The sequence below is a fragment of the Coregonus clupeaformis genome, chromosome 21, assembly GCF_020615455.1.
Source record: "Coregonus clupeaformis isolate EN_2021a chromosome 21, ASM2061545v1, whole genome shotgun sequence".
In the NCBI taxonomy this organism is placed as follows: Eukaryota; Metazoa; Chordata; class Actinopteri; order Salmoniformes; family Salmonidae; genus Coregonus; species Coregonus clupeaformis.
This window is the reverse complement of record NC_059212.1, coordinates 14,769,271-14,793,126: the sequence shown is the minus strand read 5'-3', so window position 1 is coordinate 14,793,126 and position 23,856 is coordinate 14,769,271. Positions and strand designations below refer to the sequence as shown.

Sequence of the window (23,856 nt, the reverse complement as noted above, 5' to 3'; positions counted from 1 at the left end):
CCTCAAATCCCTATCCTAATTAGTTAATTTTACATAGTGAGATGTTTAACCACTTTAGGCTGAACACAGATAAGTTTTTCCCCTATTCACCATTATTTCTCATAGTCCTCTGTTTTTACTTCAATTGTTAAATATTTTCTCTTCTTCTCTAATCGGTGCTACCAGCTGACACCCCCCTTCGTATCTTCTAGGCACTCTAGAATCCTTAGGGTTCACCTGGAGAACAGGTGATCTTGACTGGCCCCTGTATCTTCCTTAAAAATGTTCTCTGTTGTTTCCTCCTGACTTGTTGCAGTCACAGGTAAAGTGACCAACCTGTCCATAATTATAACAGTCTTCTGAAAGTTGCTGGAAGTGTAGCTGAAATCTTCCTCCTCCTTCTAAGCCTTCTCGTCCTCTTCCTCTCCAATTCTGTGTCTGTCCAGAAACTGGCTGTGGATATGAAACACCTGGTACCCCCCTTGGCTGGTACAATTGCATTTGATATTGTTCAGTTGAAGCTGTAACAGTGATTGTTGATTTGGTTCACTCTGATTCTTCATAACCAAAGCTTCTCTTCTTCACCATTTGTATGATTGAGTTTTCTGAGAGTTTCTTGATCCTGTTCTTTCTTGCTGTTGACATATCAGGATTCTTCAAAAGCTTATATTCTAAGTTCTGTCCTCAAAATATCATCTTCCATCATCTTCTTACTTTTCTTCTGTGCCAGTCCTTGTAGGATAAACTCCTTTTGAATACACAGCACCTTTAGTCTCCTCTTTATCGCTGTCTTCATCTGAACTCGAACCTCATTCTTCTCTTAGTTTCTAGACATCTCGGTTTTTCTTACTTCTGGAGTTTTGGATTCATCTTCATTGTCGTTTCTGCTTGTCCTCTATCTATTATTTGTTCATCTTCATCTCTGATGCAATAATCACCCTGCTGGATGATCACTGGAAGCTGAGGATAAACATCCCTAAGCTCTACTTCCTTCTCATAAGGTGGGTGTCTTTTTGCTGAATCCGTATGTGAGAAAGGTGTACTAACTTCTGCCATTAGTTTTCCTGTCGCCTTCTCTATACCGTTGTTTATCTTATCGCTGGAATCTTTTATCAGTTTTTGTTTGAGAATGAAGGGAAACTTTTGTTTCATTTGCCGTATAACCTAGCACTACTTTAGTTAAAGGATTACAATTTTTTCCATATCAACCGGTGTAATCACTTTCATAGCCTTGCTGTCCTTTCTCCCCATTGTAACAACCCTTTTATATTCCTTTATCGTGAATTATTTTATTTTAGACTATATAGCCTATGGCTTCCCCCCTTTAATTATTAATATAACCTAACAACCCAATAAAAATTAAATCAATAAAAATTAAATCAATAAAAATATGAATATGAAAAAATTCAATTAACATTTTTATTCAAAAACCATTTCTAATTAAAATAAAAAATCAATTAAAAACTCAATTAAAAATTATGAATAATTAAAACCAATTTTTTATTTCTACATCCTATGTCACCAATTTATCAATTAGTGGTGGCTATCTTACCACAACCCATCAAATGCAAGTAGTCAACTTCAGACTACAATACCCATAAACAAAGCCTGTAACCCTACCATTACTACAATTCCCATAACCCCTTGCTCTATAAGCACCTAATTATCTTAAATTTACAGAATAATGTCAGTCCTTGATTCCCAACACAACTCCAATCAACCCCAGTGATGCACATAGCCTCCAAAATGCAATTTTTAATGAAATAGTATTTGCCAAGCCTATGTGAAATTGTCATAACCTCAGATATCCTGTAGGGGAAGATTTTGTAACCAGACCAGTCTCAAACCCTTGACTCGATCCTCTGTCGCGTCACGCCTTGTCACGTCACGCACACGTTAGCCCCTCCTCTCTCTCTCCTTTGTTCCTCTCATATGACAAAAGAACAGAGACACAGGAAAATATTTTAGTAGTTAATGCAACACTGAGTTACTTCAACCATATTCAATATTCCCCCACTCACATTCGCTTTAAGACTTAACCCAGGACTAAATAGATCGCTCAAAAACATTTTTATTTTATTTTAATCCGTCATTTAATTTAATTCATTACACTCCGTCAACATATATTTAATTTATAAATTCACTACATCTCAACAAATAGTTTCATGTTCGAACAACAGTCACTTTAACGATTTAGAAGATTCGTGTCCAAATATCTCTTGTCTGTGGCTATTTCTCCCCCTGCAGTGTAACCCCACAGAAATATGACACGTTACCCACAATCCCATGTTGTAGTTTAACCAATCTCCTCATGTTGTAGTTTTAGCGCCGTAAAATCAAGCGCATGCGCAAATCCATTTAACCATACGATTGCCACACAATAGAACGATAGCATTACGCTACAGCTTCACTATTTTATACTTATAGTCAGACAATAACACTTAACAGAGCTCACACACACACACAAACACATTTAAGAGGGTTATCCTATCGCAATAGGACCTCTAAGGATACGTTAGCATGTAGCAGACAACACAATTAGCATTTAGCCTTAGCATTTAGCATTAGCCTTTATGGACAATGTGGCCTGAACCAACATTTAGCATTAGCATTAACATTAGCCTTTAGCTAACTGCGGCCTACCACACACAAATAAGCATCCTGCACTGCCCATTTTCTTTTTAACATATTTCCCTACCATTTTGTGCTACCGTGGACTTAATGACAATTCACAGAGAAATCAGACCCAACAGACCCCCCGTCGGACGAAAGTCGAGCAATAATCACAAATCAGATAAATTCCATCAACCCGAGTTTTTCTTTAAAAAACACACCGACTTGCACATTCTATCGTGCCAGCGGATTTGTCGGCCCATTTCTAAAATGGCCCCCCTGGGGTCTTAAGCGGTACAGTGCTCTAATGTATGCGCATATCTGCCTTAATTGTACACCTTCAATACTTAATTCCTACCGTTTTATGCTCTAAAATTCCAATTATCTGCCGTTCACCAATGGAATAACATTTTAGAATATTATTACAGACTCCTAGTCGACCGCAATAACGCCACATGAGGCACATTTCGGTCGTATGGTACACCCCTCCAGTGTACACACGCAGTATCCAACCTAAGCTGTGAGGAACACTCACCCTTGTCTGGTCATGACTTCAGACCGAGTTAGCTTGAGTTAGCTTGGCGGCTACGAATGAGCAAAGGAGAGATGCAGACCAGCCCCACGTTGGGCGCCATTTGTCGTATCGGGTGAATGCTGGCAATTATTGCTGTCAACAAAGAGTCCGCTTAGGCTGCACCATGATTAGAGGCTTTTATTAATATCACAAGGTTACAGCATAAGTTACAGACCCGCGGTGTCTGGAGAAGCACCTCCCAAATTAATCTGAATGCCTCTGACTTCTCCTTTGTCTAACCCATACTTATAAACAATGGCAATAAATGGGTTGCTCCCTTTTTCGTCCAATCACCGGTCTCCCCTGGGGCGTCACCCTCCAACTGCTACATTCAAACTAAGATAAACAGTTCTTCTTTGTCCCTCAAGACTAGTCATAATCTTCATACACAACATATGTAATGCAACAAAATAGGAAAAACGCCAAGGGGGATGAATACTTTTGCAATGCACTGTAAGTATCAAAAGTAAAAGTAAAAGTTTAAATCATTTCAAATTCCTCATATTAAGCAAACCAGACGGCACGATTTTCTTGATTTTTTTATTCACGGATATCAAGGGGCACACTTTAACACTCAGACATCATTTACAAATGAAGCATTTGTGTTTAGTTAGTCTACCAGATCAGAGGCAGTAGGGATGACCGGGGATGTTCTCTTGATAAGAGTGTGAATTTGACAATTTTCCTGTCCTGCTAAGCATTCAAAATGTAACTAGTACTTTTGGGTGTCAGGGAAAATGTAAGGAGTAAAAAGTACATTATTTTCTTTAGGAATGTAGTGGAGTAAAAGGCAAAGTTGTAAAAAATATAAATATTAAAGTAAACTACAGATACCCAAAAAACTACTTAAGAAGTACTTTAAAGTATTTTTACTTTAGTACTTTACACCACTGAGCATAGGCTACTTAAGTAGCTAAATAGGATGACTAAAGTCAGTACAGTATGGGGAGCACATAGATAACGTTAGCTTTGGCTGGCAGACTGCAACTGCCTGAGCAGAGAAGAGATGATGACTTTAAGGAATGAAAAATAATAGTAATCAAATAAAAACTAAGTAATATACACAACTGAAATGTTGATCTCTACCCAATGTGGACCTGACAGAGACAATGAAAAATGTTCAATGTTTTGGCAATTGAATGCTCACTATTTTGGGCTTTGGAATTTCCATTAAAAAAGCTTTATTTCATAATATATTGAATGTTTAAAAAAAATTATCGAAACTGAATACCACACCCCCTCGGGCCTTATTACTTAAGTATACTAGAGTTTACTATAGAATTATACAGTAAGTACTGTAGTATTCTATAGTAAACTCTAATCGGGATGGGAAAACTGAAAATGTGTTGTTATTGGCAGAGAGGTTTGGAACTATTTCCCTCCAAAACAGGCAGAAATTTCAAGGCAGTCTTTTCAAACAGCTCTTACACTAAAAGGGCATTATCATAGTTTTCACAATTTCACAGTATAATTCCAACCTAGTGTGGAAATATATATGAAACACAGAAAAATCACGTTTTTGACTGCACGGGGCCTTTAAAGAAAGTGCGCTTTCTCAAGTTACCTGTCAAGGTGACGTGTATGCGGGAAATGAAGTCAAGCGCAGGACACCGAACTACTGGCAGAACGTACTTTACTTAACACAGTAAAGAAAGTACAAAACAAACCTCCAAACAGGGAGGAACAAATAACGCATACAACCAGCATTGCCGACCTAACGGAAAACAATCACACACAATAACCAATGAGACAGGGGTTTATAAAGGAAATACAATATAACATAATGGGAAACAGGTGCAAACAATCAGGACAAACTAGACAAACACCGAAACATAGATCGGTGGCAGCTAGTACTCCGGGGACGATAAACGCCGAAGCCTGCCCGAGCAAGGAGGAGGGGCAGCCTCGGCTGATTCCGTGACAGTACCCCCCCTTGACGCGCGGCCCCAGCCGTGCGCCGACCCCGGCCTCTGGGACGGCCAGGAGGACGCGGAGCAGGGCGAGTCGGATGACTCCGGTGGAAGTCCCTCAACATGGAGGGATCTAGGATGACCCAGCATCATTCCTCCGGACCGTACAACTCCCACTCCACGAGGTACTGCAGGCCCCCCATCCGACGCCTCGAATCCAAGATGGAACGGACTGAGTACGCCGGAGCCCCCTCGATGTCCAACGGGGGCGGAGTAGCCTCTCGTATCTCATTCTCCTGGAGTGGACCAGCCACCACCGGCCTGAAGAGAGACACATGGAACGAGGGGTTAATGCGGTAATTAATGGGCAGTTGTAACCTATAGCATACCTTGTTCAATCTCCTCAGGACTTTAAATGGCCCCACAAACCCCCGACCCAGCTTCCGGCAGGGCAGGCGAAGGGGCAGGTTTCGGGTCGAGAGCCAGACCCGATCTCCCGGTGCATACACCGGAGCCTCACTGCGGTGGCGATCAGCGCACACCTTTTGCCGCCTGATAGCCCGCTGCAGATGGACATGCGCAGCGTTCCAGGTTTCTGGCTCTGATGCCAAGGTGCCAGGACCGGCTGATAACCTAGCACACACTGGAAAGGCGTAAGGTTAGTGGAGGAGTGGCGGAGTGAGTTTTGGGCTATCTCTGCCCAGGGAATATATCCTGACCACTCCTCCTGCCGGTCCTGGCAATAGGACCTCAGAAACCTACCCACATCCTGGTTCACTCTCTCCACCTGCCCGTTACTCTCGGGGTGAAAACCTGAGGTAAGGCTAATCGAGACCCCCAGACGTTCCATAAACGCCCTCCAGACTCTAGAGGTGAACTGGGGACCCCGATTAGACACTATATCCTCAGGCACCCCGTAGTGCTGGAAAACGTGTGTGAACAGGGCGTCAGCAGTTTGTAGGGCAGTAGGGAGACCTGGCATAGGAATGAGACGGCAGGCCTTCGAAAACCGATCCACAATGACCAAGATCGTCGTGTTCCCCTGGGAGGGGGGAAGGTCCGTGACAAAATCCACCGATAGGTGAGACCACGGCCGTTGTGGAACGGGTAGGGGTTGTAACTTCCCTCTGGGCAGGTGTCTAGGCGCCTTACACTGGGCGCACACTGAGCAGGAGGAAACATAAACCCTCACGTCCTTAGCTAAAGTGGGCCACCAGTACTTCCCACTAAGGCAGTGCACTGTCTGACCAATACCAGGATGACCAGAGGAGGGTGACATGTGAGCCCAATATATCAATCGATCACGAACCTCGAGCGGCACATACCTCCGACCCTCTGGACATTGTGGGGGAGTAGGATCGGTACGTAACGCCCGCTCGATGTCCGCATCAACCTCCCACACCACCGGTTCCACCAGACAAGACTCCGGGAGTATGGGAGTGGGCTCAATGGACCTCTCCTCTGTGTCATATAGTCGGGACAGGGCGTCTGCCTTAGCGTTCTGTGAGCCTGGTCTATAGGTGAGCTTAAATACAAATCGGGAGAGAAACATAGACCACCTTGCCTGGCGAGGGTTCAGCCTCCTCGCTGCCCGGATGTACTCCAGGTTACGATGGTCAGTCAGAATGAGAAAAGGGTGTTTAGCCCCCTCAAGCCAATGCCTACACACCTTCAGGGCCTGAACCACAGCCAACAGCTCCCTGTCCCCCACGTCATAATTGCGCTCCGCCGGACTGAGCTTCTTAGAATAGAAAGCACAGGGGCAGAGTTTTGGTGGCGTACCCGAGCGCTGAGACAGCACAGCGCCGATCCCAGCCTCGGACGCATCCACCTCAACTTGGAACACCAAAGAGGGATCCGGATGTGCCAGCACCGGAGCCGAGGTAAACAAGTCCTTCAGATGTCTAAACGCCCTGTCCGCCTCAGCCGACCACTGCAGACGCACCGGACCCCCCTTTAGCAGGGAGGTAATGGGAGCTGCTACCTGTCCAAAGCCCCGGATAAACCTCCGGTAGTAATTGGCAAAACCCAAGAACCGCTGCACTTCCTTCACCGTGGTGGGAGTCTGCCAATTACGCACGGCAGAAACACGGTCAATCTCCATCTCCACCCCTGACGCGGACAACTGATGTCCCAGGAAGGAGATGGACTCCTGGAAGAACAGACATTTCTCCGCCTTCGCATACAGGTCATGCTCTAACAGTCTACCAAGCACTTGACGCACCAGGGACACATGCTCGGCTCGTGTAGCGGAGTACATTAGAATGTCATCAATATACACCACTACACCCTGTCCATGCAAGTCCAGTAAAATCTCGTCCACAAATGATTGGAAGACTGAAGGAGCATTCATTAAACCGTATGGCATGACGAGGTACTCATAGTGACCCGAGGTGGTACTGAATGCTGTCTTCCACTCATCTCCCTCCCTAATGCGCACCAGGTTGTACACGCTCCTGAGATCCAACCACTACTTGGAGGTCTATCGCACAATCCCCCTGTCGATGAGGTGGTAATTGAGTCGCCTTCTTTTTACAGAAGGCGAGTGCCAAATCGGCATACTCAGGTGGAATGTGCATGGTGTGAACTTCGTTCGGGCTTTCCACCGTCGTTGCCCCTACGGAAACATCTACACACCGCCCGAAACACTGATCAGACCATCCCTTGAGAGCCCTCTGTTGCCATGCAATGTTGGGGTCATGAGATGTTAACCAGGGAAGCCCCAACACCACGGGAAACGCAGGAGAATCAATCAAATACAAACGTAGTATCTCCTCATGACACTCCTGCGTTTTCATCCTGAGCGGCGCTGTGACTTCCCTAATCAATCCTGACCCCAAAGGGCGGCTATCTAGGGCATAGATGGGGAAGGGCACATCAACAGGTACAATAGGAATCCCTAACTTATAGGTGAATTGGCGATCGATAAAATTCCCAGCTGTGCCTGAATCTACTAGCGCCTTATGCTGGGAGTGAGGAGAAACCTCGGGAAACACAACTTTAATACACATATGCGCAACAGAGAGCTCTGGGTGAGTTGGGTGCCTACTCACCTGGAATGACTCATCAGTGCGCTGCCTACCGCCTCAATTCCTAGGAGACCCTCCCCAGCACCGACCAGCAGTGTGTCCTCTGCGGCCACAGTTGGCGCAGGGGACGGCCTCCCTCCTGGTCTCTCTCCTGGTCTCCCTAGCACCAGCACCTCCGAGCTCCATAGGGGTCGGCTCGGAAGTGCTGGGGGATGGAATGGACGGCCCTGAATCCGGACGTCCGCGGGTAGCCAACAGGGTATCCAGGCGAATTGACATGTCCACCAGTTGGTTGAAGCTGAGGTTGGTGTCCCTGCAGGCCAATTCCCGACACACGTCCTCCCTCAGGCTGCATCTGTAGTGGCCGATGAGGGCCCTCTCATTCCATCCCGCGTTGGCAGCCAGCGTCCGGAAGTCCAGCGCGAACTCCTGTGCGCTCCTCCTCCCCTGTCTAAGGTGGAATAGACGCTCACCCGCCGCTTTACCCTCTGGTGGATGATCGAATACTGCCCTGAAGCGGCGGGTGAACTCCGCATAGTTGACAGTAGCGGCGTCTATTCCCCCCCACTCGGCATTGGCCCACTCCAGCGCCTTGCCGGACAGACAGGAGATGAGGGCGGACACGCTCTCGTATCCCGAGGGCACCGGGTGGATGGTTGCTAGGTAGAGTTCAACCTGGAGCAGGAAACCCTGACACCCGGCCGCTGTGCCATCATAAGCCCTCGGGAGCGAGAGCCGAATCCCACTGGACCCCGGGAGGTGAAGCGTGGGCATCGCCGATGGTGGTGGTATCGTTGGAGAAGCCGTAGGCAGACCCTCTCTTTCCCATCGCCCAATAGTGCTCACCACCTGTTCCATGGCGGTGCCGAGAGCCTGGATCATGGCCGCTTGGTGTTCGATGCGTTCCTCCATTGATCCAGCTGGCACCGCCGCTCCTGCTGACTCCATGAGTGGTGTGTGATTCTGTCAAGGTGACGTGTATGCGGGAAACGAAGTCAAGCGCAGGACACCGAACTACTGGCAGAACGTACTTTACTTAACACAGTAAAGAAAGTACAAAACAAACCTCCAAACAGGGAGAAACAAATAACGCATACAACCAGCACTGCCGACCTAACGGAAAACAATCACACACAATAACCAATGAGCGACAGGGGTTTATAAAGGGAATACAATATAGCATAATGGGAAACAGGTGCAAACAATCAGGACAAACTAGACAAACACCGAAACATAGATCGGTGGCAGCTAGTACTCCGGGGACGACGAACGCCGAAGCCTGCCCGAGCAAGGAGGAGGGGCAGCCTCGGCTGATTCCTTGACATTACCTGATTTTGCTAACCTTTACTTCAAATAAAATCGAGACATTCATATTCTTGCAATGTTTTATGTATGAAAAACATTAATTTATGCAAATTCAGAATTTGCAATTAATCGCAAATAATTACAGCAAATCCTTAGATTAATTCAAATTGATAAAATTATTGTTTCACAGCCCAAGTATATACAAAATAAATGCACAAGCTATACATAAATATAAAATGGGGTTTATATCAACATTCTGCTTCATTACAATAAAAAAACAAGCAATAGCTTAGAAAAAAAGTTAAGTGAAAATGTATTTAGATCGTAAGGCACAAAAACAGCCTTCTAACATGTCAGGTTTCAGTATGAAAATCTGGTCTATATGGCTATAGACATTAAAGTGGAAGTTCAGTATTTTACAACTTAAGGTTAGATTGTTCCTCACCCTGAAAGTAGTTTATGGGCGAGGAGAAACTGTAATCTAACATTAAGTTGTAAAATACTGATCTTTCCCTTTAAAATGTAATACTGTATCGTAATAGGAAGAGCTGCATGTCATTCTGTTTAGAACAGATGAAAGTTAACTTGGCCTTCCTTGGCTGACTTTGACATACATAGTACTCTAATATGTACTGTCCCCTTTTCTCTTTATCATCCACATGAGCTTACATTTACGTCATTTAGCAGACGCTCTTATCCAGAGCGACTTACAGTTAGTGATTACAATTTTTTTTAAATACTGGCCCCCTGTGGGAATCGAACCCACAACCCTGGCGTTGCAAACGCCATGCTCTATCAACTGAGCTACATCCCTGCCGGCCATTCCCTCCCCTACCCTGGGCCAATTGTGCGCCGCCCATGAGTCTCCCGGTCGCGGCCGGCTGCGACAGAGCCTGGATTCGAACCAGGATCTCTAGTGGCACAGTTAGCACTGCGATGCAGTGCCTTAGACCACTGTGCCACTCAGGAGTAGAAACAGGAGTAGAAACAGCTTAATTGTGGGTGGAATGCCCCTAGACGTGATCTGAGGTCTGTTTTTCCATTTACCCCCTAATGGTGAAGGTAAGGATTTGGGGAGGGTATAAAGGATTTGGGGAGGGTATACTGATCCTAGACCTGTGTCTAGGAGGTGTGGGCAACATCTATGCAGAACAATCAATCAACTTGCCCATGTTGGCTCCCAATGGCCCCTAGTCGTCAATGTTGGCCTCCAATGGCCTCTAGTCATCCATGTTGGCTCCCAATAGCCCCTAGTCATCCATGTTGGCTCCCAATGGCCCCTAGTCATCCATGTTGGCCCCAATGGGCTCCTCGTCGCTGTCCATCTGCTGGTGTTCCCAGTCTATCTCTGGGCCATCATCGATGTGCAGGATGAGGTAGGAAATGAGCTGGAGCATGAATTGCAACTGCACCAGGCCCAGGTACAAGTAGAAGTCGTTGCAGTCAATCGTGCACTGGTCGCCCGAGAAGTTGATCCCACACTCACAGTGGAAGACATTGGGGAGGTTTTGGCAATAGCCTCCGTTTTCACAGGGGTTTAACACACACTCGTCGAAGTCTACCTCACACCTGTTACAGACAAGGAATTTAATTAAATACATTATTATTTTATTAATTAAGATAACAATGAAATATTAATTATGAATTGTATTTAATATTATAATGTCAATAATATTATGATGCATATACATTGGTACAACATTACAAAACAGAAAGATATTGGGTCTCATTCACTAACTGTGTGTGTGCACAGATTGGTGCTTATAGTGGCCGTAAGATGAAATTGACAAACATTTTGGCATTCATCATTCTTTCTTATCAGAAATGTGTTATTGAATTCTATGACCGCCTTAGACCACTCATACGCACATTTCCTTGTTGAAACAAGTCAATATACAAATAAAAAATGTGGTATTTTAGGAGACATCAAATCTCCGTTTTGATTTAAACTCCTGACAAATGCATTCTTTAGGAGAAGGCTGGTTAAGATATCACAGTATGTGGTCCTGCGTGACTCAGTTGGTAGTGGTAAAGCTTGGCGCTTGCAGTGCCAGGATCATGGGTTTGATTCCCACTGGGGCCACCCATAGGAAATGTATGACTATAAATTGCTTTGGATTAAAGCGACTGCTAAATGGAATATGTTATTATTAGGGCTGTCAGAGTTAATCAGTTAACTTTTTGTAATTTTTGTCCACTTTTTATTTTTATCGTAATTAATCACATTGTCTGAAAGCCTTCAAAATACACTGAAAACATCCCAAATACATCATCTATACAGCTAAAAACAACAATGCAATGTAAAAACAAGTTAGAAAGTGTGCTTCCTCAATGTACAATAATTTTGCTAACCGTTACTTTAGACAAAATCAAGACGTCAATATTCTTGTTTTTTTGTATGGAAAATCTTGAATTACATCTTAATTTGTGCAAATAGCGATTACTCACAGCAATTTCTATGATTAACTAGATTACTTTTTTTTGTTTCGGCTGTTAATTGAGGACCTAGTAGTTGAGGACTGTAACTGTTTTTCATAAATTTGGTGTTTTGTATTGATTGGTGTTTTTTTTTTTTTTTTACATTGTAGTGGTTATTGTGATCAGGGCACCCTCCAGAATGAGACCATGGTCTCAATGGGTTTTCCCTGAATGAATAAATTAATAATAATACAAATGGAAAGTATGTACAGAGTAATATTAAAGTAACATAAACATGAATTAAAAAAAAGTTTGATTTAGATTCACTCAGTCTGCGTTATTATACAAAGTTTATTGTACATATTTTCACCCTTACAAATTAGGTATGTACAGTATGCATGTTGTGATTATAGCTCTCTGGTTTTGTGTTAAATATACAGTTTCTCGTTATCAATTATCTGCTAGTAACTACATTTCTCAACCATAGATGTTCTCACTGTTTTACAGTGTGCAACTCAAAAGAATATGCACAGTATATACAAAATATATATATACACAAGCTATACATACATATAAATGGGGTTCTATTAACATTCAGCTTCTTAAATTAGAAAACATAAAATACCTTAGAAAAAACATTTTCCGCAAATATTTTCTGGTTGTAAGGCACAGAAAAACAGCATTTTACCATGATGGACTTTCAGTATGAAAGTCAGATCTGGATGGATATAGACATTAAAATGAGCATACTGTATTGTAATAGGAAGAGCTGCAGGTCATTTAATTTAGAACAGATTAAAGTTAACGGTCACCTTCTTTGGCTGAATTGTTTAACACAAGCCATGTTGATACACATACTGTACTGAAATATGTACTGTATCACTTCACCCCTAATCGTCCAGATTAGCTAATCGGGAGTGGGATGCCCCTAGAAACACTGAGGACAGGATTTCTATGTACTCCCTAATGGTGAAGGTAAGGATTTGGGGAGGGTATACTGATCCTAGACCTGTGTCTAGGAGGGGGTGTGTAACATCGACCCAGAAAACTCAAACAACTCTTCGTAGCCCATGTTGGCTCCCAATGGCCCCTAGTTGTCCATGTTGGCTCCCAATGGCCCCTAGTTGTCCATGTTGGCCCCAATAGGCCCTTAGTTGTCGTCCATCTGCTGGTGTACCCACTCGATCTCGGGGCCATCGTCGAGGTGCAAGAGGAGGTAGGATGTGAGCTGGAACATGTATTGCCACAGCAGCAGGGCCAGATACAGGTAGAAGTCATTGACATCAATCTGGCACTGGTCACCTGTAAAGTTGATCTCACAATCACAGCGGAAGTTGTTGACGAGGTTGTGGCAGTAGCCTCCGTATTCACAGGGACCCGACGCACACTCATCAAAGTCTACCTCACACCTGTTGCAGACGGGGGATTTAATGAAGTATACTTATATTACTTTACAGTTATTTTATATTTTAATAATATTAAGATTATTATTATCAATAATATACATTGGTACAATAGACCAATTAGACCAGAAGTATCAGCTATCACACTCTGTAAAGTAGCAACCTCCCAATTAAAACATGTTTTTATAAAATGGACCTACCTGGATTTATGTCAACTCCATCAGACTCCGTAAAAGGCATTTCCTTTTCACATTTATTGTCCAACAAGTGTTTAAAGGCCTTGATTGTTTAATTCTAACATTAGATTATCCAAATATGTCATACAAATGTATGTAATGTAAATCTCCAAAAGTATTTTTGTTTGACTTATAACACTATGTAATGCTCCAGCGCTAATTCGGTTAGTATTTTGGCATGTTTTTCTTGAATCAGAACATAAAATAACATTTATATAGCAAAGAGTATCCCTTAGGTCTAAATCACAGCAAATACTATAATAGTTTAAGCATATATTGCAGAACAGTGATTAACAAATGTTTTCAGAATATTTACAAAAAAATATTAACAGAAGTCTGACGGAGTTTGTTTTATGGAGTTGACAAAATGCAATATTTGTCTTCTTAATTCAAGTGGTATACTGAGTAGCAATTTTGTTTTTCCCCTGTTCCTTTATGACTCTAAAACAATTAAAATGAACATATTTGATCATTCATATTTTATCTTAATAATCTTCAAGGGAGATGGAGTTGACAGGTTATGGTTTTGACCATGGTGATATCAATATAGTTTGTTTAAATCGATCAAAAGTAGAGGACTTTCCCGACCCTAAGTGGTCTCGTCTTGTTACACTATATGTTATCAGGAAATGGATGGGGTCCTCATGATACAGTATAGTTGACCCTGTTCATTCCTCATTCATTTAGAGATTTTAAGAAAAATTGGACGGAGTTGACCAAACCATGGGACACATCTTTAAGGATTCACAGTTTTAAGTCACAGAGGGCTATTGCAATGAACTATATAAGAACCGTTTTCGGATCTTTTAACATTTTTGCCATTTAAATGTTTTTGGGGGAGTTTTGGAGTTTGAAATTGGGATCCTTTGCTCAGGACAAGGATTGTCCCGATCTTCAAGAATGTCTGAATTACATTGAAATTACACTTCGGTTTCATTAAGATTCATTGACACAAGCATTTACTACAGATGTACTATTGTTTACAGCCATGGCTTACCATTGCCCTATAAAACCTGGCAGACAATCACAGGTGTTGTCCAGCTTAGAGCAGTTCCCCCCGTTGAAGCAGCTGTAGTTCCATCTGTGGCCAGGACACACGGATACAGGCAGGTTGGGGTATCTAGAGTAGAGCGACACAAACATACAAGAATGAGATATGACAGTTAAGAGTCTGATAGCTGGCATCATGGTTCAAACAGGATTGTTAGCTAGTTGATTCAGTTGATGTTTGTTTTATGTCACTATGCGTGAACTTGTATTGGCTTGAGAGGAGATTATTTTTTACAAAAAAACATGCAATTACTTGAAAGAACTTGAAATTACTTACGGTATCTTTTCAATGTACCACGGGACTTCTGGAACCTTCTCACTGAAAGAGAATGATTTAAGGGTCATTTTGTGTTCACATCACCCTTTTATGTAATATGTCACAAACACAATATAATTATAGCTTTGGATTGTTTTGTTGTGCTTTGCATATTTGTCTCTGGACATTTTCTCTTAGCGTTAGCATTATGTTAGGTTAGAGTTTGCGGAATGGGGATTGGAGATAGGTTACGGTTTAAGGGCAATATGGGGAGTGTTTGAGACTCACTTGCAGAGGGGCCCGGTCATGTTCCTGGGGCAGAGACAGGAGTAGTTCAGGAGGCCCCTGAGACAGGTGGCCCCTGGGCCGCACTTGTTGTTCTCACACGTATCCACATCTTTCTCACACCTGGCCCCCCCATACCCCGGCTCACACGTACATACGTAACCCTCCCCTAGGACACTGCAGTTGCCATGGACGCAGGGCTTGATGGCGCAGGTGTCCGCGTCATTCTGGCATTGTGGCCCAATCCACTCAGATGGGCACCTGCAGAGGGAGAGGTCAAAGAGGTCCTCACATACCCCCTGGTTCAGACAGGGGTTGGGCGAGCACACACTGGCCCCCCAGCAGCCATATTGGGGGGTGGCGACACCGGGGATCCTCACAAACTGCTCCTCTTGGGGCCTGGGAATGTTCAGGTCGGTGTCGCCATAGTAGGGCAGCGGGAGCCCACCGATCTGGACGGGGCCCAGACATCCAGCCAGGTTCCCCCCAGCCTCGGGCCCCAAACCCCCCAAGAGGATGTCCACTCCCTCCCTGAGGAAGTCCAGGCTCCCAGAGGTGGCGTCGGACACCTCCTTCTCTCCTCCCTCTCTTCCCCCATCCAGGACCATGATCCACCTGGAGGTCTGTAGATCCGGGGCTTCCATGGAGATCTCCACTGTGTGCCACTGGCCGTCGCTGAGAAGGCCTCGGCTCTGGACAGTCAGCTTGGGGGAGGCCTCGCCACTGCTGGCCTGTAGCTCCAGCACCAGGCGAGAGTCCTGGAGGGAGATTGTGAGGAACTCAGAGCCTTTCTCAGCGTGTAGTAGCGTGACGTCCGTCTGCCTGGTTCGCACACTGAGGAGGATGCTGCTGAGGTTGCGGCTGATCTTCTCATTGCCTCTGTAGGACAGTATGCTGTCATTCCAGAGGGTCACGTTGGACACACCTGGAATGCAAAACAGCAGAGGCTTAAAAGACGTAGGGTACTATTTTAACAAACCTAATGCAAACATAGCGCTGGCGGTAGCGCTATAGGTCCCGGGTGTGTCAAATATTTTTGCTATTTTCTCAGCCGGAATTATGAGCGCAATAGCTGGCGGTGGCGCGAAATGGCTGGGTTTTGATAAATAAACAAGTTGTAGGTGTGATGAGGTGTTGGCCACTCACTGGCCAATCAAGGCATTCCATGGCTTCGTACTGCATGTGTTTATCTCAGGTTGTGTAGGTTATTGATGGTCTTTGCATTGTCATCAACTCTAATTCGGCTGGGGGCACAGAATATTCTTGTCTTAGTCCATTGTGGATTGATACTACAGTTTATTAAAGAGCATAGGTTACAGTAATGAATGATAGCAACAGTAAAAAAATAATAATCCAGTGTTTGATCAATATGTTTGGCGTGTTGACAGTCAACATTGGTGTAATTGGCTTCAACGAGGCTTCTCCTCAAATAAAAAAATGCTAGGCTCCCGTAAATTGTATTTTAGCCTGTGTGAGAGGCACATTCTCAATAAGGAAGATATAGCCTAAGCCTACCGTTAATGGTGTTATAGGACTGAAAAATTTGAATATGTTTGGAGGAGTGCATCTTTGGTATCCAGATAAGAGGCACTCTTTGGAAATGGGGATGGATACAAGCCGAATGGAGTATGCACTGCAGGTAGGCCTATGTGAATTGTGAATAATGAAATAGCATGATGGCAACAGCCTTGAGTAGACCCTTTAGAAACCTTTAATGGATAGGCTAATTGGCTAATTCATGGCCAGGATAAGGAAGAGATCAGAGACATCAATCAAACTAAACAGAAAACAAGCAATTGTTACAGGAAAATAACTTAAATGTTTCCAAATTGGAGTGTCACCGGATTATCTTATTATCCATCTCTCGTTCCATTTTACGAACATCCAAAATAATAACAGGAGCTGGCTAAAATAATGTTCAATAGCCTACATAGGTAAAAAGGGGATGTCCGCTCACTGTTTTGCTGCTGCCTAACTTGATCTTTTAATAAAGATTTGGTGATTAAAATGTATTTCAAAGCGGTCTCACGAGCCAAACCCTTAATCGATAGTCTTGACTACTTGGCGAATGCATTGGGTATGACAAAAAAATGCCTTCATTGAGAGGAGGGTGCTTGGTTTTTTATCAAATGAAACGAAATGGGAAAAAAACATGTTTTTTATGTTTTTAAATATGAGGTTTAAAGGCACAAAAAGCACATCTCTCTTGTTCCATGTGCATATGGGCACTGTGCGTCACGGTTGGATAGGCTGCGCTTCCGCTATCAAAATCCATGCCATAACCAACCACTAAAACCAGCTTTCGGTTGGTCTTAAATATTCCCACCAGCGCATATTGAAATTGGCACTTTGGCACACATTTTTAAGGACACAACACAGATATTGCAACCCCTCCAACCTCAGTGCAAGCAAGCTCATAAAACAGGTAAATTACCACTCCTGGCGCTAGGGTTTGAAAATAGAAGAGCTTTAACAGGTCAAAATTGCAAACGAGCGTGCGTTTCACAATTCTGCTGGCTTGATGCCATCCGAAAATAGAGCCTTAAATCCCTAACTTAAATATCCTCAGTACCACAATAAGCAACATTGGAAAAAGTTACATTTGTTAAGACATAACAAGTGGGCTGATGACTGGAAATCAAAATTACAGATTGCACCTATAATACTGTATGTTACAGAAACGCAGTAGCCTTTGTTACAAACCATCAGGAAACTCTACTGGAGGTTGAAACCATACATGACACGTTATCAGCATTATCCATCCATATGGGCTGCATTTATTAAGTGGTTGCACCAGGTGCAAAGGTTGCAGTCCTTCCAGATTGAGGCAGGTTGTTTAATTGGGAATTAAAGGATAAGTTATCTATTTTAGACCTTACAGTTATATGGTTCCTTACCCTGTCAGTAGTCTTATCTGCCAGAAAAGACTAAACCATGGTTTGAATTTATTTAAATAAATTCTACTAACTTCATCTAACTTTAGCCACTGCTAACCAAAAATCTACGAGAGAGATGGGGACAAGTTCAATGTTCAACAACTGGGCCAAATCACCTTTAAGTAACTAAGTCATTCACTTGATTTCAGTTGATTTGACTATGACATTTTTAACATTGAACGGTTGCCTTATCTCTCCCACTGATTTTTGGTTAGCCTTAGCTAAAGTTATCTGAAGTTGTTAGTGGCTGTTTTAAAGAAATCCGAACCATGGATTACAGTCTCTCCTTGCCCATAGACTACTTTCAGGGTAAGGAACCATATACATGTAAGGTCTAAGATACAGAATGTATCTTTTAATTCCCTATGAAACAAACAGGTGCAAACTAAATCCAGCCCATATAAATGGATAACGGTGTGTCATGTAAGGTTTCCCTCCAGTAGACTACTGACAGGGTAAGGAACCATACAGTGCATTCGGAAAGTATTCAGACCCCTTGACATTTTCCAAATTTTGCTATGTTATAGACGTATTCTAAAATTGATTAAATTATTGTTTCCTCATCAATCTACACACAATACCCCATAATGACGAAGCAAAAACAGGTTAAAAAAACCCAGAAATACCTTATTTACGTAAGTATTCAGACCCTTCGATATGAGACTCGAAATTGAGCTCAGGTGCATCCTGTTTCCATTGATCATCCTTGAGATGTTTCTACAACTTGATTGGAGTCCACTTGTGGTAAATTCAATTGATTGGACATGATTTGGAAAGGCACACACCTGTCTATATAAGGTCCCACAGTTGACAGTGCATGTCAGAGCAAAAAACAAGTCATGAGGTTGAAGGAATTGTCTGTAGAGCTCCGAGACAGGATTGTGTAGAGGCACAGATCTGGGAAAGGGTAGCAAAAAGTTTCTGCAGCATTGAAGCTCCCCAAGAACACAGTGGCCTCCATCATTCTTAAATGGAAGAAGTTTGGAACCACCAAGACTCTTCCTACAGCTGGCCGCCCGGCCAAATTGAGCAATCGGTGGAAAAGGGCCTTGGTCAGGGAGGTGACCAAGAACCCGATGGTCACTCTGATAGAGCTCCAGAGTTCCACCATGGAGATGGGAGAACCTTCCAGAAGGACAACCATCTCTGCAGCACTCCACCAATCAGGCCTTTATGGTAGTGAGCAGACGGAAGCCATTCCTCAGTAAAAAGGCAAATGACAGCCCGCTTGGAGTTTGCCAAAAGGCACCTAAAGGACTCTGACCATGAGAAACTGTTGCAGACTCTGGGGCCTTTCAGAACAGCTGTATATATACTGAGCTCATGTGACACTTAGATTGCACACAGGTGGACTTTATTTAACTAATTATAGACTTCTGAAGGTAATTGTTGGAACCAGATCTTATTTAGGGGCTTCATAGCAAAGGGGGTGAATACACCACCTCTCTGTTATTTGTTTTTTAGCATTTTTTTTAAACAAGTAATTTTTTTCATTTCACTTCACCAATTTGGACTATTTTGTGTATGTCCATTACATGAAATCCAAATAAAAATCCATTTAAATTACAGGTTGTAATGCAACAAAATAGAAAAATCGGCAAGGGGGAAGAATACTTTTGCAAGGCACTGTATATACTGTATTCTATTCATCTGTATTTTAATCAATGGCACTCTGACATTGCTCATCCAAATATTTATATATTTCTTAATTCCATTCTTTTACTTTTAGATTTGTGTATTGTTGTGAATTGTTAGATACTACTGCACTGTTGGAGCTAGGAACACAAGCATTTAGCTACACATGCAATAACATCTGCTAAATATGTGTATGTGACCAATAAAATTTGATTTGATTTGAAAGGATAGCTCAGTTTCAAGGTCTCAGCTTGGAGAGAAGAAGCCTCGTGAGGTATTGGTCTGTCACATGCATGAATCAGTATTGGTCGGTCACATGCATGAACCAATAAAATTAAGGTGAATAACGCATAAAAAGGTACCCATAGTCTTATAGGAGAAGGCAATTCACTAGTCTTATGAGAAGACTAGAGCGAGGGTGTAACGGTACCATGGAAAGCCCCGCTGACAGCTGTCTGTGGGCATTTATAAGAGAAGTGTCTACGTGGTCTGCAGCCACTACTAATAGCACGTGGTGTTATTACATATGTATGTGAAAGATACATATGTTGCATAGGAAGTAATGACAGAGAATCATTGAAGATGCACATGGGGTAATAAGGGAGATTACCGAGTGTGTTTGGAAATAGTACTAAGTGAATGTGGATGTGAAAGTTGTGTTAGTGTGGAAAGGACGTGTTAAGCTGATTGAAATTTTGATAATAAGCTGATTGATTGAAATGTGGATAATAAGAGATTAAAATGTAGAATAATAAGAGATATTATTACTATTAAGTATTGAGTGAATGACAGCTGTTAGGGGACTAGCTCCGGTGTAAGATTTGTGCATATCTGAATGAAAACCCCAACCAGTTCTGTGTGAGCTGAGTTTTTAGAACTATAACGTTATCTAGGGTAGTGAGCACTAACAGGAGAAGCCATTGAAAAGTTTGAGAGGGTAACAGCTGAGATTGGTAAGGGCTGTAACAATGTTCATTGACTTCCTCGAGATATGTGTACCTCTTGGGCTGCTGCGCTGTGATTGTTGCTGGTGGCGTGGATGTGAATACCTAAGATTTATAACTTATATAGGGATTCTGTATGTGAGATAAGAGAAAGCACTATTCCCAAATATGCTGTTACTAGAGATAAAGTAACATATGAAGAGTATAATTGGTTACTAGAGATAAAGTAATATATGAAGAGTGTAATGGTTTACTAGAGATCTGATGAAGTAACAGTAGAAAAAAAATATATATATACACAACTTGCACACCCACATGTAGACGTACGTAAGTGGTGTAAAAAGTATTAAGAGAAATGAATAGTATAATGGGTTACTAGATTTGACATAGTAAGAATGTATGAATGTATAATGGTTTACTAGTTTAACTTGCTAGGGAGACTTATTATGGACAGAGCTCGCCATCTACAGGGGACTGCTAGACAGTGCCAGCCCAGTTATTGTGAAAGTTGATCCCAGAAAGAGACTAGTCTCGAGAGCTACCTTAAAAAAAGGAAGCTCCCTCCAAAGTTTTTCTTCCCATCTGAATTGGCAGATATCTTTTATAAATTCAGCGCATTACATGTTAATCTTAAAATAATAGACATTTAATAAGTGTGAAGCAGAAAGTGAATATCCAACAAATTGGTAATAAATATATAGAGTAACATTGTTAGGGTAGACTAAAATTAAAACAATGCCTTCCAATATGGAGAAAGTTATCATGTTTGTTTTGTTTTAAACCTTGCAATACGGGGGAAAGCAGAACATTGTTTGAGAGTGATCCGAGTTTATTAGCAGTAGAGATTGAGAAGGTCTTCCTATAGGCCCTTTTCACGTGACGTCAGACAACTTCCGTTCTGCCGCGATGCAGGTTATGTTTACATCCGGTGTCGCTTAGGAACGCTTAGCTAGTAGCACATCATTATGGAGTTCACCCAGTCCCTTTCACATCTGCCACCAATACGACTTAACGACGTAGAACGACTTGCTGACAAGTGGTCCCTTACTTCAAGATCGAAGCTTGATAAAGGCTACAAGTTCTTCGTTGAAGGTTACCTGTTTGATTATGAAGGTACGTGTTTATCTTTATTTAGCTTAAATTAGCCCTATGCTAGCGAAGGTTATGAGCTGACGAGTTTCTGTTTTGCAGCCTCTTTTTAATATTACTGCTGTTTGTATCGACCGTAAGATAAGAGTCAGTAATGTATTAATGGCTAATGCTGCGCCCTTTCTCCCAATCACTGTATTGAAACAGTCTCAAGTGTAGTTAACGGTGAGGTGACAGTGAGAGGGCGATGTTACAGGTCCATGAAGAAAAATGAGGAGGCTCATCGGCTTCAGGTTTCTCAGATAAACAGTTCTCTAACATTATGATAAGATAGGTTAAGATAGATAAGTTTTCTTTTTGTTGTGTTTTGCTGCGGTTGCAGATTTAATAAGAATGATTCCACAAAGTTCCACTGTGGATCAGTTTGTTTCTCAGTCTGAGCTCTGATTTTGTATCATTAAACTTAATACACAACGAAATTCTTACAAACCGATGTGGGTTGTTGACGGCAATAAAGACTGCAAACAAAGGTGCTCCCACGAAGAATCTTAAAACTTGGTCCCTCATCTCTCCTGATCGCCCTCACCCAACGGGCACGTATTTCTCCATCAACAGGGAAATCGTGAAAACTCAGATACGGGAATTTCTGTTTGTTGTTTGAACAAAATGGTACACTGCAATAGCATCTTCTCGAAGATTGTGCCATGCTTCGGTGTTGGATGGGATACTGTTGCGATACAGACACCGAGAGAAAAGAAACAGCTAAATTAACATTCAGCTTTGACCAGGAATCAATATTTATCTAGCTATCATGCACAACAGTATTTGAATAGGTGAGTTACTATACATTCATGAATAAACTAACTGCCTAACAAAGGGTTAGATAGCTAGCTAAGTAAACTTGTTACATTACAGCCAGGCAGCAATGTAACGCTACCTTTAACGTTATCGGTATCTGGTACTAAGTTGTTGTTAGCTAACGTTAGCCCACTTTTAAGTAACTAAGGCAGTGAACAATTATGAATTAACAATAACGTTAGCAAGTTACAAACCATTGCATATACGTAAACATTATTACTCTTAACTTTACTAATTTAACTTAAACGTACCTTTTGGAATTTCTTCAAGTAGCTAGCTTGCTAGTTAGTGGTCAACAGTTGTATTTTCGTTGAGAAGTCTCAGGTTACGGGCGAACGGAAGTGAAGTTAACCTGCTACGCGGAAAGGCGGAAGTTAGATGACGCCATCGTGAAAAGGGCCTATTAGGATGAAGGGTCCTAGTTGAAGTAAACAGATATGGAGACTAGTGATAGTAACAAAGTGAATGGTAATATTAGTGGCTTTCAGATAGCACTCTAATAATGCAATATCTTAGTAATTTGAAGAGTAAATGTTTCAATACAAGGTCACATGACGAACAGAGGGATTGAGCATTGGGACTGATATTAAATTAGAGGCCGCCATCTGGTGTTTGGGTTAGAGATACGTTTCCTGTGGAATAATAGATAGCCAACAGTATTCACTGAACTCAAACAGGCTGTAAGGGACAATTTCCAATGATTATTACTCAATTCTATAGTTTGGGTAGCACCAGGGATTTAAGTAAGAAGGTAATGTCATCTAAAACAATAATCTGTTTCCATTACGTGGAACTGTGTCCAGAATTGAAGTATATCCAAGTAAATGTTTTTAGTACCGAATATTGAGCTGATAAGTCAGCACCAACTTTTTGAAGGTCCTAGCAGATTTGTTAAACAACAGGTTTCATATTTTGACTAATTTATGTCCCAGGGACAGTTAATACAGAACTGTATGTCAATGCAACATGTCAAAATGATAAGATTACAAGAGAGGGGCCTATTCTGCTTACCGGGACACCGTATCATCTGATGTGTCTGAAGTATAATTCTGTAAACGCATGGTTTTATCAAGACTTCCTGCTCAAGATGCAGTAAACTAAATTAAGATAAAGAGTTTTTAGGACTGATTTAAGATGTGCAAACTAAGTACATGTTTATTTTCTTTCTTCCAGGACTGATGGAATGTCTGCTACCAAGTTATTTTTAACGTGTTTATTAATGATTCTGTATCTCTCCCTTTGAAAGGCTTCCTAAGGCAGGTGCCTTAGGAGAGCAGTTATTGAGACTGTGTACTATACAATATAAAGGTACCCGGATCCGGTGTTAAGGGAGCTC

At 42.5% G+C, this 23,856-nt stretch overlaps 1 protein-coding gene across 1 annotated transcript in view; it reads right to left on the bottom strand.

Moving 5' to 3' along the window:
- Positions 1–12,877: 12,877 nt before the first annotated feature.
- LOC121534778 (protein crumbs homolog 1-like) overlaps positions 12,878–23,856 on the bottom strand; it is a 37,683-nt gene continuing 26,704 nt past the window's right edge. The window contains exons 5-8 of the mRNA XM_045206123.1: positions 15,062–15,983; positions 14,795–14,836; positions 14,465–14,587; positions 12,878–13,237 (exon numbers count right to left, since the gene is read on the bottom strand). Of these exons, the coding sequence (XP_045062058.1) occupies positions 12,979–13,237; positions 14,465–14,587; positions 14,795–14,836; positions 15,062–15,983 (1,346 nt within the window). The 3' untranslated portion in view covers positions 12,878–12,978. The remainder of the gene's footprint in view (positions 13,238–14,464; positions 14,588–14,794; positions 14,837–15,061; positions 15,984–23,856) is intronic.